Source organism: Crassostrea angulata, chromosome 5, assembly GCF_025612915.1.
Source record: "Crassostrea angulata isolate pt1a10 chromosome 5, ASM2561291v2, whole genome shotgun sequence".
NCBI classification, from domain to species: domain Eukaryota; kingdom Metazoa; phylum Mollusca; class Bivalvia; order Ostreida; family Ostreidae; genus Magallana; species Magallana angulata.
The window spans coordinates 5248753-5266929 of NC_069115.1; the positions used below are offsets into that span (position 1 = coordinate 5248753).

At 35.3% G+C, this 18177-nt stretch overlaps 1 protein-coding gene across 1 annotated transcript; it reads right to left on the reverse strand.

The window, feature by feature from the left end:
• Positions 1 to 8491: 8491 nt before the first annotated feature.
• Positions 8492 to 17251, reverse strand: LOC128183050 (organic cation transporter protein-like). Its single transcript, XM_052851875.1, has 10 exons — positions 17029 to 17251; positions 14930 to 15161; positions 14132 to 14235; positions 13744 to 13898; positions 13201 to 13369; positions 11349 to 11564; positions 10842 to 11068; positions 10066 to 10247; positions 9081 to 9232; positions 8492 to 8885 (listed from the first exon to the last, which is right to left on the reverse strand). The coding sequence occupies exons 1-10, from the start codon at positions 17169 to 17171 to the stop codon at positions 8831 to 8833; spliced, it is 1635 nt and encodes a 544-aa protein (XP_052707835.1). The 5' UTR covers positions 17172 to 17251; the 3' UTR covers positions 8492 to 8830.
• Positions 17252 to 18177: the final 926 nt, after the last annotated feature.

The window sequence follows — 18177 nt, forward strand, 5'->3', positions numbered from 1 at the left end:
TCTGTCTCGCATTCATCACACACACTAAACAGCAAAAACGGCAGAGGCAAGATCCGTTACCTGTCTATTTGTTTAAGTTTTGCATCACGAAATGTGCATTAATTTAAAAATTTAATTAAGAATTTAAAATACACATGCATGCACAGTATTGTTCCTTGTAAAAGTATTACTCAATTATAAAAAGTTGTTTTCCATTCCATATATTTTCTCCTTTTATACGAATTAAGTAACAAAAAAAATAGATTCAACTGAAAGTTCTAAAATTTCTAGTGGACGGAAAACCAAGACTTATAAGATTCATTTGCAAGCGGATGGGCCTAATTTTAAATTTTCATGACAGCAGTGTCTGTTTGTTAAAAAACATGTCGACCAGACGCCTCAGAAAGGTAAATGTGATCTGTTGTTTGACATTTTGAAGCTATTCAGAAAGTTTCATATTATTCCTTAAACGCATAAAGACAAAAAATGTTGAAAGCTGAAGTGAAACAGACAGGCTGACAGACGGACAAAAAAACAGAAAGACGGGCAGACAGACGGACGGACGGACGCAGAAAAATCGTTAGGGATCAAAATATCATATCTACACTCGTGTACAATAGCACATGCGGGGGCCGTGACCTATATATCGCGGGTTCCATTTATTATCCATGCGTCTTGCGGCGAGGGCGACAAATGTTACATTTAAATGAAAATTGGTAAAGAAAAAAAAACGCTGCTTTGCAATACATTTGATAAAATTAAAAATGAGATACGGCCCCTTTCGCAACAGGATCTTTGCCACACCCCTTAGGAAATATGGTCAAACACATTTAGAAGGGTTTTTTTTAAATTATTCTCTTCAGAACACTGATTTAACCTTTATGAAGAAAGTTTTTGGTCAAAAGAAGTTGACTTTTTTTCCTAGGAATCACTTTTTTTGTTTATAAAATACTATAAAATGTTTATAAAATACTAGGTACAACAAAAATAGTATGTGTCATACATATATATTGTCGAAGAGTTTTGGTATTTCAAAGTATATCTAATCCCCAATATTGCTATTGGTAGTTTGTAAGTAATCGTGTTATTCCGTACAATTCTTATGGATAATTAGATTTATTTTAATTTTATTTCAATAACACGCTGTAAGTCTTTGAACAATTACTGAGCTATTTTGTCCGCTTCAAAATCACGGTCACGCATACACTTCTGGCGGTCCCCGCTTATGCGATTGTGCACGTTGTTCCTGCAGTTTTCATAAATGAAATTATCTTTTTTTACAATCACATAAAATCTGAATCAATCATTACAAGATACTTTACATAAAGTAAAGGAATGCAACCAGCCTCGTGTACCCGGCCTTAAGCAAGACGTATTCACATCATCGTAACGTGCATCCCACATACTGGACCGTGCACTTATCTACCATTCGTAACGTGCACCTTCACACTAGTTTGTGCACGGACCTCCTACCGTAACGTGCATTTTTCACATTTGAGTGTGCACGAAGATACTCCGTACCATAACGTGCGTTCTACACAATTGATTGTGCACGGACATATTGCCATAACGTGCATCCCTCACTTTGGACTCTGCAGGAACATACCACTGTAGGGTGCAGATTCACACTTAAGTATGTGCACAGACAAATCACCATAACGTTCATCCGCACACTTGACTTTGCACATCGCATACCATCGTAACATGTATTCCTAATATTAAAATATGCTCGTAAATACAATCGATCGTAACGTGCACTCCTGTGTAATGAGCATTTTTCCAGTAATTTTACGAAATTTTAAAGGAATTTGCCAACTTAAGAAAAAAATGCATTCTACTGAAAAATTGTGAATATTATAAAACGTTATAGATATTTTTTTGAATTGATTTACAAAGCAATTGCAGCTGTTTTAAATATTTTTCAACTGTTTTTAAGTTCCTTTGATAGAAAAAAGCTATTCAAACTTACTGTTTCAGCTATTTAGGTTTATTCTTGACCAGTTGATAGCATCACTTATCAATTAGTACGATGCGTACTTTTAAAGAGAAATTCTTTTCTAGAATATGAATACTTGTGAATTTAAACTGCTTGGTGTTGTAAAGGATTGTTTTAATCAAAAAATTTCTGACTCTGACTCTGAATGACATAGAAGCCCTGCATGCATTGGAATAGTTCTTGGGGTTTTTTTTTCGGATAAGACATATTTTCAAAATTAAGGACAACTAAACTTGTCAATTATCTCAAGGGATCTCATTCGCCTTTCATAATTCTATATTAAAAGTTAATCACTACTTTACGACACGTGTTATAAGAACAGACACTAGAACCAATCAGATGTAGAATATGTAATAAGATATTGTAAATGTCAATATGTATGTAAAATAAAATCAAACGTCATCTACGCTCCAATTCTTTTTATATATTTGGAAGAACATAGTGCTTAAACATGCGTTCTGAGAACACAAGCACCATACGTCAAAAGGTAATAAAAGGGTATTTTGTCATTGAATATTCACAATCTACATAGTAACCAAACACAAAACAATAGATCCAATGAATAAAAACTCAGATTCTTCTTTTTATTTCAATAATATACACTAAAAATCAATATACACAATAAAGATATATACTAGTTTTAATTTATTTTCTATCTTCGTATTTCAAACACACACATAGATGCTTAATTCTATTAATATCATACATGCTCATCTCACTACTTATCATACAATTTTGATTCCTCACTGAATACAAAAAAAATTTCTTTGTTATGATGTTCAATTTAAGATATTGTGAACAAAGAGCCAGATACGTATGAACTGTGGGATCTGAAATTGAATCGTACAGATGCTCTCTCAATATTCCTAATCTATGTTGCCTTTCCGGTTCCTGTTCAATGTATTTGTTGGTACATTCAGGTTGAGAACGTGCTGAAATCAAATATACCCAATACCAAAAAAGGTTTGAAATAACATATTAATTAAAAGTAATAATTTACTCTTCTATATAAAATAAAAACAAAAAGAACGTCGTTAAAAACAAAATCAAACCGAAACAAAAACACATTTTTCGTATTCACGACATATATCAATTCTAAAATAAATTTTATATCGTATAGATTTTTTATAACTAATTTTTATAGAATAAAAGCGAAGGGGAACAACTCTTCAAGAAAATGAAAAGGTCATTAATTAGGACACAGTCCACTCTTACATATTGATACTTAAATATGAAAATTAGTTTCAAGTATACTGATTATTAATCCAATACATATCTGCTATGCATCCAGATTCATTGAATCTGGGGCTTTTATGGATCGGATACCTTAAGATTAAGTATTGCCAGTATGTGAATAAATTTATTACCCATCTTAGCTGTAGAAGATATGTATAATATTATACAAATAAAAGCCCTAAAAGTTTGAAGTGTATTATTTGATTACGAGCCTTCAGAGGAAAAAAAATGTTGATAATACCAAAATTTTGAAAGAAAACTTGCCAGAGGAGTCGAGATTTGTTTATTACGAGAGTCAATCCTACCTCCTCTATCTTTTTAGAGGTCCGTGTTGCTCTGCTTATAATTTGTATTTCGTTTTATGGGTTTTTGAGATGGTTGACAGTTTGTTATTGTCATTTTATAAAACAAATTGTATATCCGGGTTGGGTTTTTTTTCGCGTGTCACAACATTTGCAAAAATGGGAAAAATTTATAACATTTTTAATTTGCATTAGTCATTTTTGACGATTTAAAAAGTTTCTTATAGAAAATGATACAGGATATAATATTTGCATATCCAATTCATTGCGATTTAACAGAGATCGCGAAAGCGAAAACTAGATAATCGCGAAAATTACCGTATATACGGTAGAAAAATTTATGATAAAGTAAACAAACACTCTGAGAAAAACAAAGATGAAGTCAGTCCATTCAGTTATTTCCTCCGATTCAAAAATTGAATGCGTGAATTCTACGTTTCTCCTACAGAATTAGATGTTCTTCTTACTAATTTTATATTATAAAAGTGTTCAAAAAAGGGTGAGAGGTGTTTGAAACGGTATCATTTAGAAGTGTGATTTCCAGTATCGATGGAGCCCATCGAAGACACTGCTACGAAGCAAGCATCATGCAGTCACCTGATAATATATTCACAGCAACTAATCAAGCGCTGAAAGCCAAACAAAACGATCTTAAACAAAAGGAGAAGGGCAACAGGCCATAAAAAGCAAATCCATTTAGTTTTTTGAAGATGGGTGGATAAGGCGTGTAAAATGCCCATACGCGGTCGGACAGGCTACTGAAAAATTAAAGTATCAATAAATCTGATGGTTTTTTAAAAAAATCATTCAAAACAATATATATTTAACGAATCATTGATTTTTAACCTATAGGTATGTTCAATACTTGGAATATGTTGACTCAAACAGGCGTGTACGTATCAAAACCTGCAAATACTGTCATTTTTTAGAACTTCAAGGCATTTTCTTCTATAGAGTGGGTCTGTGCTCCATATTTTTCTCATAGTCTAATCAAGGTCTATTAGAAAACAAACCGATTTCAATCAACAAAAACGTGGAGAGGTGACCCACTATACATTAAGAATATCATTTTGTATCCCAACAAATGAACGTATTGAAAAAATAATACAAGTCCGGTAGTTCGTGGCCAAAGTCAAACATTATATTTAAAAAGCCCACTTTGTTGTGTCTGAAATGGCTCAGTGGTTAGAGTACCTGACATAAGCTAACCTTATATATTTTAGGTTTTTATGTCACGGGTTCGATACCACTAAAATTTCCGACAATATTTTTTTTTCTTATTTTTTGTTAAATGTATTAAAAACTGACTATAGTTAGAAATTTTGCTTTTGCAAACTTGTATTATAATATATTTGAATAGATTTAACTAGGGAAAAATAAATTCAAAATTGTATTTCACATCTAAACCGAATGGGCATTTGCGCCATCTTATTCCCCCATATTCATTGTAGGCAAAACCGTATAGTATGGCTTCACAGTAGGTAAGATTTGCTTTTTTAACTTAGTAATGGTTTCCATGGCAATGGTTACCCCCAGGAACCAAATTTTAGGTTATTTTTGAGTTATAAACTTAAGGGTGTAGATGTAAAAAGTATAAAGAAATTCGGTGACTATATGTGTCCAGACCACTGGTTGAAATTCCATACTCGTCTACTATGTACATTTATTCACATCTTATAGAAATATGTGTTGTACGCGTGCAGTGGATATATATGCAAATAACAGTGATACATGTTCATCTATTTTGAGAGAAAAGGACTTAAATTTGAGATGTTCCATTCCTTTCCAAACTTATACATAAAAACAAACAAAACACCTAATTTAAAAAAGCTTTACCTAATAGACACGCAATAGATATCACAAAATAAACTTTAAATTTCAGTTTCATTTTGGCACTCAGTTGCATGACTAAACAGGGTTTTACTCTGATCACTGAATTAATAATAAAACGTGTTTATATACTTATGACTATTTCACTGTTTCCTTCCTGTCTGTCATGCATTCATCACAAAAACAAAACCGTAAAAAGACAACAGGGATAAGATCCGTTATCTGTCTATTTATTTAAATTTTTTATCACGAAATGTGAATTAATTTAGAGGTATATTTAATTAAGTAGTTATAAAACACATTCATGCACTATATTGTTCCTCGTAAACAGTATTACTTAGATTTTTTTAAAAAAAAGTTGTTTTCCATTTCATGTATTTTGCCCGGATTTAGTAACAAAAAAGTAGTTTGAAGTCAAAGTTCGTGAGGAATTAGACTTCATTTGTAACGTTCTGCGTGTATACTCTCTGTATCTCTAGGAGACGGAAAACCAAGACTTATAATGATTCCACTTGTAAGCTGATGGACCTGAATAAAATTTGCACTACATCAGCATCGCTTGCAGTCCTTGTAGTACCTCTTTATACCGATTTAAACAAATGATGTAAGACTGATTTGTAAAACGTCTGCTCTGAACCAGTGTCGTATACATGTATTAAGGGTCCGTCTCGTAAAATGGACTAAACGGACCTGTAATGTTATCAATTAAGGTCCACCTTTGCGCTAATAGGGCCCGGTGTGGTATAAATATGTGATAGTAATATGTATAATCAGGCACAAGTGATGTACATTTAGCTTAGTCAACATTTAATAATTTACAATTGCAGTTGTTTTTTTTCATTTAACTAAATTTAATGACTCAAGATTTCAGTGCAACCTTATGTAAATAGGCCATGAAGTTCATTGATGATATTAGTTAAACAATGGCGTGAACCAGTTGGTGTGATATATATACCACCCTGTTTTACGGGGGATTTTTTTGAAATGCAATACATGTGCTTGGTCTCATTCCTATAATTGAAAATTTTACGATGAAAATAAATGATACAAATATTGAAATAAATTACATATAACAACTATAAATACATTTATATAACAAGTGGTCTATGGCCTGAGTAACAACAGCCATTATACAATCAGTGTTTTGAAGTTATATACAAAATATATGGACAATGAAGTAAAATAGATCCTGTAATAAATAAAATTCATTTTTTTTCCGGACATTCTTGTGTTAAATATTAAGTATTGTAACAGGATGATATCATAATAATTTTAAGCATCATGATATTTAATACTTACTGAATACTTGGCAAACTTAAATCTCGCTATATGAGGTTGCTTTTATTAAAAAAAAAACCTACTATTATTCAACACATTGGTCTGTGCATAGACATACCATCGTAACGTGCACCCTACACACTGGTCTATACATAGACATACCATCGTAACGTGTATCCTACACACTGGTCTGTACATAGACCTACCATCGTAACGTGCATCCTACACACTGGTCTGTACATAGACCTACCACCGCAACGTGCATCCATTACACTGGTTTGTACATAGACCTACCATCGTAACGTGCATTCAACACACTGGTCTGTACATAGACAAATCACCGTTATGTGCATCCATCACACTGGTCTGTACATAGACCTACCACCACAACGTGCATCCAACACACTGGTCTGAACATAGACATACCATCGTAACTTGCATCCTACACACTGGTCTGTACATAGACCTACCATCGTAACGTGCATCCTACACACTGGTATGTACATAGACCTACCATCGTAACGTGCATCCAACACACTGGTCTGTACATAGACATACCATCGTAACGTGCATCCTACACACTGGTCTGTACATAGACCTACCACCGTAACGTGCATCCATTACACTGGTTTGTACATAGACCTACCATCGTAACGTGCATTCAACACACTGGTCTGTACATAGACAAATCACCGTTATGTGCATCCATCACACTGGTCTGTACACAGACCTACCACCACAACGTGGATCCAACACACTGGTCTGAACATAGACATACCATCGTAACTTGCATCCTACACACTGGTCTGTACATAGACCTACCATCGTAAGGTGCATCCTACACACTGGTATGTACATAGACATACCACCGTAATGTGCATCCAACACACTGGTCTGTGCATAGACCTACCATCGTAACGTGCATTTAATACACTGGTCTGTACATAGACCTACCATCGTGCATCCAACACACTGGTCTGTACATAGACCTACCATCGTAACGTGCATCCATTACACACTGGTCTGTACATAGACCTACCATCGTAACGTGCATCCAACACACTGGTATGTACATAGACCTACCATCGTAATGTGCATCCAACACACTGGTCTGTACATAGACCTACCATCGTATCGTGCATTCAACACACTGGTCTGTACATAGACCTACCATCGTGCATCCAACACACTGGTCTGTACATAGACCTACCATCGTAACGTGCATCCAACACACTGGTATGTACATAGACATACCATCGTAACTTGCATCCTACACACTGGTCTGTACATAGACCTACCATCGTAACGTGCATTCAACACACTGGTCTGTACATACATGTAGACCTACCATCGTAACGTGCATCCAACACACTGGTCTGTACCTAGACGTAATTACCAAGCATAAAGTGCATGCTACACACTGATTTGTGTGCGGATATTCTATCGTAACATGCATCCTACGCTTGTCTGCACGGATATCACATCGTAACATACATCCTACACACTTGTCTTTGCACAGCCTTGCTCTTGTAAAGTGTATTCTATACTCTGGACACGGACTTACCATCGTATGTGTAGCCTAACGTGCATCCTACTCATAAGACTGTGCAAAGACATACCATCGTAACCTGCATCAAATAGACTGAACGATGCATTTCTACTTAATTAAATGTGTCGTTTAAAATTTTAAAGCCATTTGCTAGTGTAAAAATATATATGCATTCTACTTAGTAATGTGAATAATGAATAATAAAGTTCTTAGAACTACTTAACAAATGCAATCAAACATGTTTATGATGTTTTCCTTGATTTAACTGTTTTCATGGGATAGAGATCGAACCTTTCATCAAGTACATGTATACCGTTTAAGCTCTTTAAGTTTACTCTTTGCTAAAGTCTTTATTCTTGACCAATTAATACATGTACTTTTATTCACCAATAAATACGATTTGTACTCTACAGCATTTCTAGAATATGAATACTTCTAGCAATTTAAACTGACAATAGTTGCATGGGATTTTTTTTTTACAAAATCGTCCGCACGTGACAGAACATAGAAAGTACTGAAAACATACGCACTGTTTGAATAGATTTTGTTATTTTTTCTAGATAATATATATTTCATTCAATAAGAAAAACTAAACTCGTCAGTTAAAATGACATGCCGATATCAAAGATTTTTACAAATAAGGTAAAAATCAATACAATATCAAAGTTTAGTTGATTTGGAGATACTGATTTCCTCTTTTTCTTTTTCTGTCGCCCTGTAAAATTATTATTAGCAATGTAAGATAAAGAATTAACTTTTAATGCCTGCCAAAATATAATAGTTCAAACACAGCATTTGCAATGTGTAAATACGCAATTAACATTCACTACGAATATCATGATCTTGATGTGCATTACTGAATGAAATATAGAGTAAACATGGCTACTATATTCAATTGTTTTTAACCCACCTGCCAAACTTAATTCCATCTTCAATTGATTCCGGAAGTTTCTTATTCAGTGTTTCCGGTAACAACAAACAGAGTAGTCCTGCAGTCACTGAAGCAGCGCCAAATATAACCAATGGGAGAGCCTGGCCAAATTTACCTCCCACTAAATCGCCCTACAATATAAAAAGTAAGAATTCAGTGTTAACCTAAATTTTGTTTTGATTCACAGGTATCTAACCTTCTTAACTTTTCCCTGATTAAAGAACTATATCCAGTTGCTCAAGTTTTTTAAAGGTATACGAAATGCATACAATGCACTCCCTAGATGGTAAAAAAAACAATTATGAATAACAAATCTCGTATAAGATATTTTCAGTCTGGTTTTAATCAAACGTCCACTTAGAATAGGGGTAGTGGAGGATTGCTGTTTGATTGAAACCGATCAACGCTTAAGTAAAGAAAATTCCTTATGTTTTCAGAAAATTCCTTATGTTTTCGCTTTATATTTTAAAATCTTCTTTGAATAGTCTTTGTATTTTTTAAATACATAGCTCTTTTAAAAGGTTTTAATTAAATAGGCTCAGAGATGTCTTATACTATTTATAATTGATATTCCCAGTGTCACCAAGGTATTTTTATAACAAAACCTGTCATTAGATACAGAAGAAGTAAACAGTACATATGTAATAGGTTTAGACCATTTTTAGATGAAATATGACTGGTGTTCAAATTCTTAAACATGTACGTAAATAAGTAACTACATCGATTTACGTTGCAGTTTGCCCAGAATTTCAATTCGTACAAGAATCCTGTACATCAGGCGTTGACAGAGGTGTAAGCAAAGGTTGTGTGGCAAGACTTTTGGTGAGAAAATGATATTTATTGGTCTGCGATATAAAACACCCAATCGGAGCTTCTCGGGCATTCCCGACAGAAAGCAGAAATATTCCGAACTATTTCGGAGATGCCCGAGAATCTGCGATTGATAAAACACCGACGATCTTACCGAGGAAGCCACGTAAGGCGCCAGCATGCCTCCCACCCTGGCGATACAGGAACTGGCCCCCATCCCAGCATTCCGCACCACCGTAGGGAACAGCTCGGCGGAGAAGACGTACACCACACCGAACGCACCGGCGGATCCAATCTTACCCACGATGGCCAGGGCTAGAGTTAAGGGCTGAATGGCTAGAAGGATATCATTGAGAAAGTGTATTGTTAGTCCTCAGTTAAGTCAAATGTCATTGAAAAAATATTGTTAGTCCTTAGATAAGTCGAATATCATTGAAAAAATATTGTTAGTCCTTAGATAAGTCGAATATCATTGAAAAAGTATTGTTAGTCCTTAGATAAGTTGAATTGCAAAGCTTTTTGGTATTACACGTTATGTAATACTAAATAAATTAAGCAGAGATTTAAAGAGGCAGTCTTTAGAAGTTTGAATTTTAGATTCGTTTTTTATCAGTCTTTCATGTAATACTACTGGAAAGCTATATCATTATATTCTTAACAATTTGGAGTGCAATCACTAAAATGAATACTACCACTGCAGCTCTCAATATTGAAGTATTTATTTAAACAATAAAATGCTTTCTTTTGTGATTCATTCGAGATATGAAGGTAGCGACTTTGCAAAAAAAAAACATAACCCGCGTTAGCGTTAGCATCAATTGCTTTTTTTAGATGAACGTCTTAAAATGAGTAAGATTTACAAATGGGACAGCAAAAGCATAACTTCCATGTTTGATTGCATGAGATTGTTTGACAATGTCAAGGACTTACATTTATCTCCGAAGAGAACGGGAAATATTGTAGACAGACAAGCCAGCCCGCCAAGCACCATGAACGAACAGTGAAGCTTCTTCCTGCCGATTCTGTCTAACAGGAAAATGGCGAGACTGTAGGCGGGGAATTCCACCACTGCCAGCAGGAAGAAGTTCAGGTAGAAGTCCCCGCCCATGTTCCCAGCATGCATTGTCACTCCGTAATACATCATTGATACAATGGCCCTTGTAGAAGTAAAACAAAAAGTCAGAGAAATGGAATAACAATTGTTATATTTATTTAAACCCCCCACAGTAAATGTTGATAGTATAATACATATTAACAAATTTGATTTTTTTTTAAACTTGGTTAATCAGAAACATCTTCGACTGTTGTAATACATCAATGCATGTCTGTTTCTTTAATCCTAATAAAGGCTGTCCGGCAGTACATGCTAGCCATTGATTTTCTTTACCCGATCTGTCCAAAGATTACATGATAATTATATGATACCCTGAACCTTACCAGTTAAAGAACAAGATGAGAGTGCGCACCAGCATGACTCGGTTACTGAACAGATGCCAGATCCGCCCCTCCGACGATTTGTCGTCATCGTCGCTGACCTTTAGGAGTTTCTCGTCGATTTTGACCTTGTTGACCTTGGCGACCTTTCGTATGATGTCTTCCGCCTCGGATTCTCTCCCCTGACTGATAAGCCAGCGCGGAGATTCCGGAACAATCCTGTCAGCATAAAGAAGTAACGAAGTGAAAGATTGACCTGTAAATCAGATTAGTGTTGTGTGATGCTGCGGAATATGTTGTAGTGCAATACAGTGCAGTGCAGTGTAGTTTTTGATAGTTAGTATTGTGTTCTGTAGTGTAGTAAAGCATAGTGATACATGTAGTGTAGCGAAGTGTAGTGTAACGGAATAATGTGAAGTGTAGTATAACAGAATGTTGTATAGTGTATTGTACCGGAATGTTGTGTAGTGTAGTGTAACAGAATGTTGTATAGTGTATTGTACCGGAATGTTGTGTAGTGTAGTGTAACAGAATGTTGTATAGTGTATTGTACCGGAATGTTGTGTAGTGTAGTGTAACAGAATGTTGTATAGTGTATTGTACCGGAATGTTGTGTAGTGTAGTGTAACAGAATGTTGTATAGTGTATTGTACCGGAATGTTGTGTAGTGTAGTGTAACAGAATGTTGTATAGTGTATTGTACCAGAATGTTGTGTAGTGTAGTGTAACGAAATGTTGTGTAGTGTAGTGTAACAGAATGTTGTATAGTGTATTGTACCAGAATGTTGTGTAGTGTAGTGTAACGAAATGTTGTGTAGTGTAGTGTAACAGAATGTTGTATAGTGTATTGTACCAGAATGTTGTGTAGTGTAGTGTAACGGAATGTTGTGTAGTGTAGTGTACAGGAATGTTGTGTAGTGTAGTGTAACGGAATGTTGTGTAGTGTTGTGTAACGGAATGTTGTGTAGTGTAGTGTAACGGAATGTTGTGTAGTGTTGTGTAACGGAATGTTGTGTAGTGTAGCGTAACGGAATGTTGTGTAGTGTAGTGTAACGGAATGTTGTGTAGTGTAGTGTAACGGAATGTTGTGTAGTGTAGTGTTACGGAATGTAGTGTAGTGTAGTGTAACGGAATGTTGTGTAGTGTAGTGTAGTGTAGTGTAACGGAATGTTTTATAGTGTATTGTAACAGAATGTTGTGTAGTGTAGTGTAACGGATGTTGTGTAGTGTAGTGTAGTGTTGTGTAACGGAACGTTGTGTAGTGTAGTGTAACGGAATGTTGTGTAATGTAGTGTAACGGAATGTTGTGTAGTGTTGTGTAACGGAACGTTGTGTAGTGTAGTGTAACGGAATGTTGTGTAGTGTTGTGTAACGGAATGTTGTGTAGTGTTGTGTAAAGGAATGTTGTGTAGTGTAGTGTAACGGAATGTAGTGTAATGTTGTGTAACGGAATGTTGTGAAGTGTAGTGTAACGTAGTGTAGTTTAGTGTAGTGTAACGGAATGTTGTGAAGTGTTATGCAGTCGATGGTGTTGTAGTGTGTCGTTGTTTATTGAAATATTGTGTAGTAACATGTAATGTAGCATAATGTAGCATGTCATGATGTATTTCATAGTTTAGTAAAAGTTGTTTTGTTAGCGTATCATGACATAATATTTATATAGTTTAGTGTAATGTAATGTAGTACTGTGCACAGCAAATTATAGTAGAGTATAGCAACGCCCGATAAGGTATAAGTGAAATAGTAATGAAAATTACAAAATATCATCGGTATGTAAATAGCTAATGTAAAAAGTGACTATTATTGGTAACACAAATTTAGTTATGCATAATCTGACATTGGTGTGCTTAATTACCACCAATAGGACAGATAGAACACACACGGTCCGGCCACAGCGAGGCTGATGTACTGCCAGTCTCTCAACAAGTACCCCGCCCCCGCCAGGTAGACCAGACCGAGGGCAAAGAAGGCGTGGATCACTATTCCCGCCCACACTCGCTTGGAGGGGCCGACCATCTCCAGTCCTAGAGAAAAAATATGCTTCTTATACGTGGCATTATCATGATATCCAAGTTGATTAACAAGACGCAGAAGAACAACTTGTCAATTCTGCATTTATAAAACCATTCTTCCAAAAACGAAAATGGATGAGTATACCATGCATGTAGATGTGACAAATGGCAATACCAACAGGCCCACAGGATGAATCTCTGCCATTCTGTCAATTGAAAGGTGACTGAAAGGTAACTGAAAAGTGACTGAATGGCATATTTGTGCTATTCAGTCACCTTTCCAGACCATTCAGTTATCATTCAGTTGACTGAATGGCAGAGCTTCATCCTTTGAGGTATTTTGCATTAAGATCGGTGATCAACTACCGTAACAGAGAAACACTGACCCAGGACACAACAGATCATAAAAGCGCCGTGGTTGGCTGCCCCAATGATGAACTGTAGGATGACAAAGCTGATGAACTCAGGGGCCCAACATACTCCGAACGCCGAGGCCAGCAGAATCACGAACGTAACGTACAGGGCCTTCTTACGTCCAATCCTGAGATAAACAGTTACACGGAATTATACCGTTATGCTATTAAGTTAACCCCATTTCTGAGCACCCTCCTCAGTGCAGCTTTGTTAGAAAATTTAATTTGACAATTAGTATATTTTTTATTTGCCTGTCGGTGAAATCAATTCCGAACACGCAAATTGTATTTTTTTTTCATATGTTAAACTAAACAGAAAGTAGAGAAACGTTTGATTTAAGGATGCTGTAGTAAAACTTGCGTATCAGCGAGGACTCCGAAAACCAAATCACCGACCAAAACTCCAAAGTAGAAGATCATCTTAGCATGAGAGGTTAGCAAGGCATCGTCACACACCAGGTTGTGCTGTAAATAAAAAAAATAATCAGATTCTGTCAAAATTGTCATAATGTAAAATTATTATTTACACCCAACACATAAACATGACAAACGGATTCAATGCTCTTTCGTTCCGGAGTGAATAAATTGTCAAACTTTTATATCTAACATATAGTGTAAAAAGCCGTTGATATATTAAGGATCCTCGAAAATCCGTGACTTCTACTTTATAAGACAGTACGTCACAATATAGCGATTTCAACGCATTGTGAAATAGATTATATCTCTGTGGTGCAATGAGTTTGGCATCGGACTACCAACCCGCAGGTCCCCAGTACGAATACAGTAGGGACATTTATTTTTATGAAGAGCAGTAAAATTTTAAAAAATGATTTTTTACCCCAAAATTGAAATTTGTTGGTCATTTTCAAGTCGAACACATGCTAAAAATCCATATCTTTAATTAATTTAGAAGAATGGGCTTGTCTGCAGAACTTTGTTTAATTGGTGGAGGACCCTTAAATTGTATAAATTTTGTATGTTATGAGTGAAAAGGGGGATTATACCCACCTACCCCATCTCTCTCTCTCTCTCTCTCTCTCTCTCTCTCTCTCTCTCTCTCTCGCTCTCTCTCTCTCTCTCTCTCTCTCTCTCTCTCTCTCTCTCTCTCTCTCTCTCTCTCTCTCATACACACACAAACTAGTACAGACGTAATGTTTACCTCAGATGTGAACGTTGATTTGAATTCCGATGTCTCGTACACCCACTCCGTACATTTCTCTCTCGTGAAGTTCGCCGGATTTAAATTTCCCGCGCCGCTGCTGACGTAGATATGACACTGACTGTACTTCAGTGTTTCGTCATCTGATTTCGGTATAGTGAGATTCACGAGGTGTTTGTGGTAGGTGCTTTGAATTTCATATGTGTCGTTGGGATAAAAGGGAATTTTACATCTACAGAAATAAAGGAAATCATGTTTCGTGGACAGAATATCACACACAGACATAGCACAACTCGACAGTTTATATAATATTCCATTGTTTGTCAGAACACGTATACCAAAGGATTAAATGTAAATGCTAACAACTTACAAAATTAATAGTTAATATAAGAATATGATGTATGTTTCTTTTTTTATGAATTGTTGGAATTAATGTCGATCACTTCAATTTGAGATAGTAAATGAAATTACAGTGTATATGCATAGAACATATATATGACCATCTTCGCTAGCCAAGGGTTTTTGGTCCACTTTGATCCCCATAAATCCTTGGGTTTATGAGGAGCAAAGTGGACCGAAAACCCTTGGCTAGCGAAGATGATCTATGACAGGCCAAATTCAAAATAATGAGCCAAACATGCTCTAGAAGTTTCACAGACTATGAACTAGGTTTATCGCTTGTAAACTGTAGTATACGGACAGACAACTATCGTTAACGACGATAATCTGTATTTCACATCTGTAAATTAAAACATACAAGTCAACGCGATCATCTATGTTTCAAAAGACAACAAACAACTATTTGCAAAACATAGCTTCTCTGATAAATTTAGTTTAACGATTGCGGGACGACTAGTATTATTAACAACTCTTAGCTATATAATAGTTAACGAATGTAAATTAATAATAGTTTTCCGATGTGAATTAATATTTATCAGCAAAATCCATTGTTACCTTTTTTTCCAATCTAATTAAAATTAGACCTTTCATCTCGCTCTCTGTTATATATGGATACCGCTCGTGAAATATATAACAGAGAGCAAGATGAAAGGTCTAATTTTAATTAGATTGCTTTTTTTTCTAATCAGACAGTCAAACTTGCATAAACATTCGTAGTTTCATAGATTACAACCGTCAAATATGGGTTTACAGATGAAAACTATAATTAACGAATCGTTCACTATAGTTTGCAGTTCGAAAACTGAATATAGTTCACAGTCGAAAAACCTAGTTTATCAATTGTTAAACTATGTTTAACTTTCTTTTTTGTGAATTTAGTGTGTCATGCATATCGGTCTACATCGTTTTTTAACTCTGAGATTTTGAATTTACGTTTCATTCAAAAACCAGAAATACCGGTATTCAATGGCACTTCATAGGATCCAAGATATTACTTGCATATCAATAACGGACATATGTAATGCTTTAAAAAGATATTGAATTTTTCATTTGACTTGTGAAAATGCAAATTACATACGTAAATCCTTTTGGCGAAAAAATAAATAGTCCTATGTACTAGTAATTGTAAAAGAATGGGAAGCGAAAGAAATTTACATTTTATTTGACCATTTCAAAATTTGACCTCAATTTTATGAAAGGACTGGAGAAGGGTCAAAAGTAAGATAAATGTGAAAGCTTTCTCCCAGATACCATGGTATGTTTTCGAACCTTTACCCCTAAGTGCACTGTGTATGAATAAAAATATTTTGTGGAAGGTTTAAATACTCGCAATTAGTTATTTAATTAACAAAATGATTGAATAAATTATACATATACTTAATCATTACTTTTGAAATCAGACAATATGTTTTGGCACTATAGATATCGTTTATGAGATAAGCGATTGATTGAAAAACAGGGAATGACCAGTTTGAATTTAAGAAGCAAATAGCTTCCATACAACTAATTAGAATAAAGAAATCGTAGAAAAAAATTCGCAGATTGTTGCGTGAAAAGCAATAAAATTAAAGTTAAGAAAGAAAGAAAGAAAGAAAAATGAGAACGTCATATCATAAAGAAGGAATGAAAGGAGAGAGAAAGAGAAATAAGAGAACGAGAGCTCAAAAGAGAGAGAATGGGATAGAGAGAAAAGAAAGTACCGGTGTTTCGGGGTTTCCATGGTGAGGACTAGGCCCATCATGAAGCCTCCCACGCTGATAGCTGGCAGACATAGGAGGATGTACAGCCTCTTCTGGTACCTGCCAAACTCCCCCAGGTGATACAAAATATCGTCAAACTTCATCTTTCTCTCCCTGCGTTATAGCTTGTAGTCTCGGGTCAGTTCATATCGCTATCGGTCGTATATCGGGATTACATGGATAGATAATTTTTAGACAAATATAGGACTTTTTGAATAAACATCGCTATCTGTCATTACGACTTTGTTCCTGTGTTGGGACACTTCACTCGAAGCATAATCTGCTCCGATGGAAAAGGGCCATGGAAGACAAATGTGGAAAATGGATGTCGATCTGTGATCTTAGTTTGAAGGAGAGGGTTAAACTAATATGGGTCAAGGAGAGAGAGAGAGAGAGAGAGAGAGAGAGAGAGAGAGAGAGAGAGAGAGAGAGAGAGAGATTAATTTTAAGGGAATGTTAATAACCTTATTTTTATTTAACTTTGTCATGACAACTCAATAGAAATAGTAAATAATTTAAATACTTGCAATGTTTTATATAAAAGATCGTTGATATATTCACCCCGAACGGTTGATAGCGGCACCCTACCAACAGTGTTCGAATTTGAACTGTACATATTGTACGTGTTTATCAAAACTAAATATGGACGTTCGCTCTATTTTTGTTGGCTGATTTAGTCACCCGTCTGTCAATCATTAATAAACTGTTTATTTCAAAGATACATTTAACACATCCCTTTTTGAATTAGTGAAATTTGACAATTTGATAAACTTTTACAAAAACAGATAAATGATACATCGTGTAAAACGTTAAGATGCATGTAGATGTACTAAGGTATTTTACAATATTCGCCCGGCTCGTAAGACAGTTGTTATCTTTGATTTGTCGCGGCCTCGACATTTGTAAAACTGATATCGCATTAATGATATTTTCTACCATTTATAACTAGGCGTGATCACGATTTTGGTCAACAATTATTTTTTCCGATTTTAATGTTTACAATGCTTCAGTAAGGCATTTTTAATAGGCAATCAAAAGTGAGTGTCGTTCGTTGAGTTATAAGCGAGTTGACAGAGCTTACAATTCTTTGCTATGTAAACAAAGCTTTCG

Coding starts and splice junctions, on each gene's coding strand:
- LOC128183050 (XM_052851875.1), bottom strand. CDS start 17,171: ATGAAGTTTGACGATATTTTGTATCACCTGGGGGAGTTTGGCAGGTAC. Junction 14,236..14,929: donor AATCAACGTTCACATCTGAG/GTAAACATTACG, acceptor TTTTATTTACAG/CACAACCTGGTGTGTGACGA. Junction 13,370..13,743: donor TATGATCTGTTGTGTCCTGG/GTCAGTGTTTCT, acceptor TTTTTTCTCTAG/GACTGGAGATGGTCGGCCCC.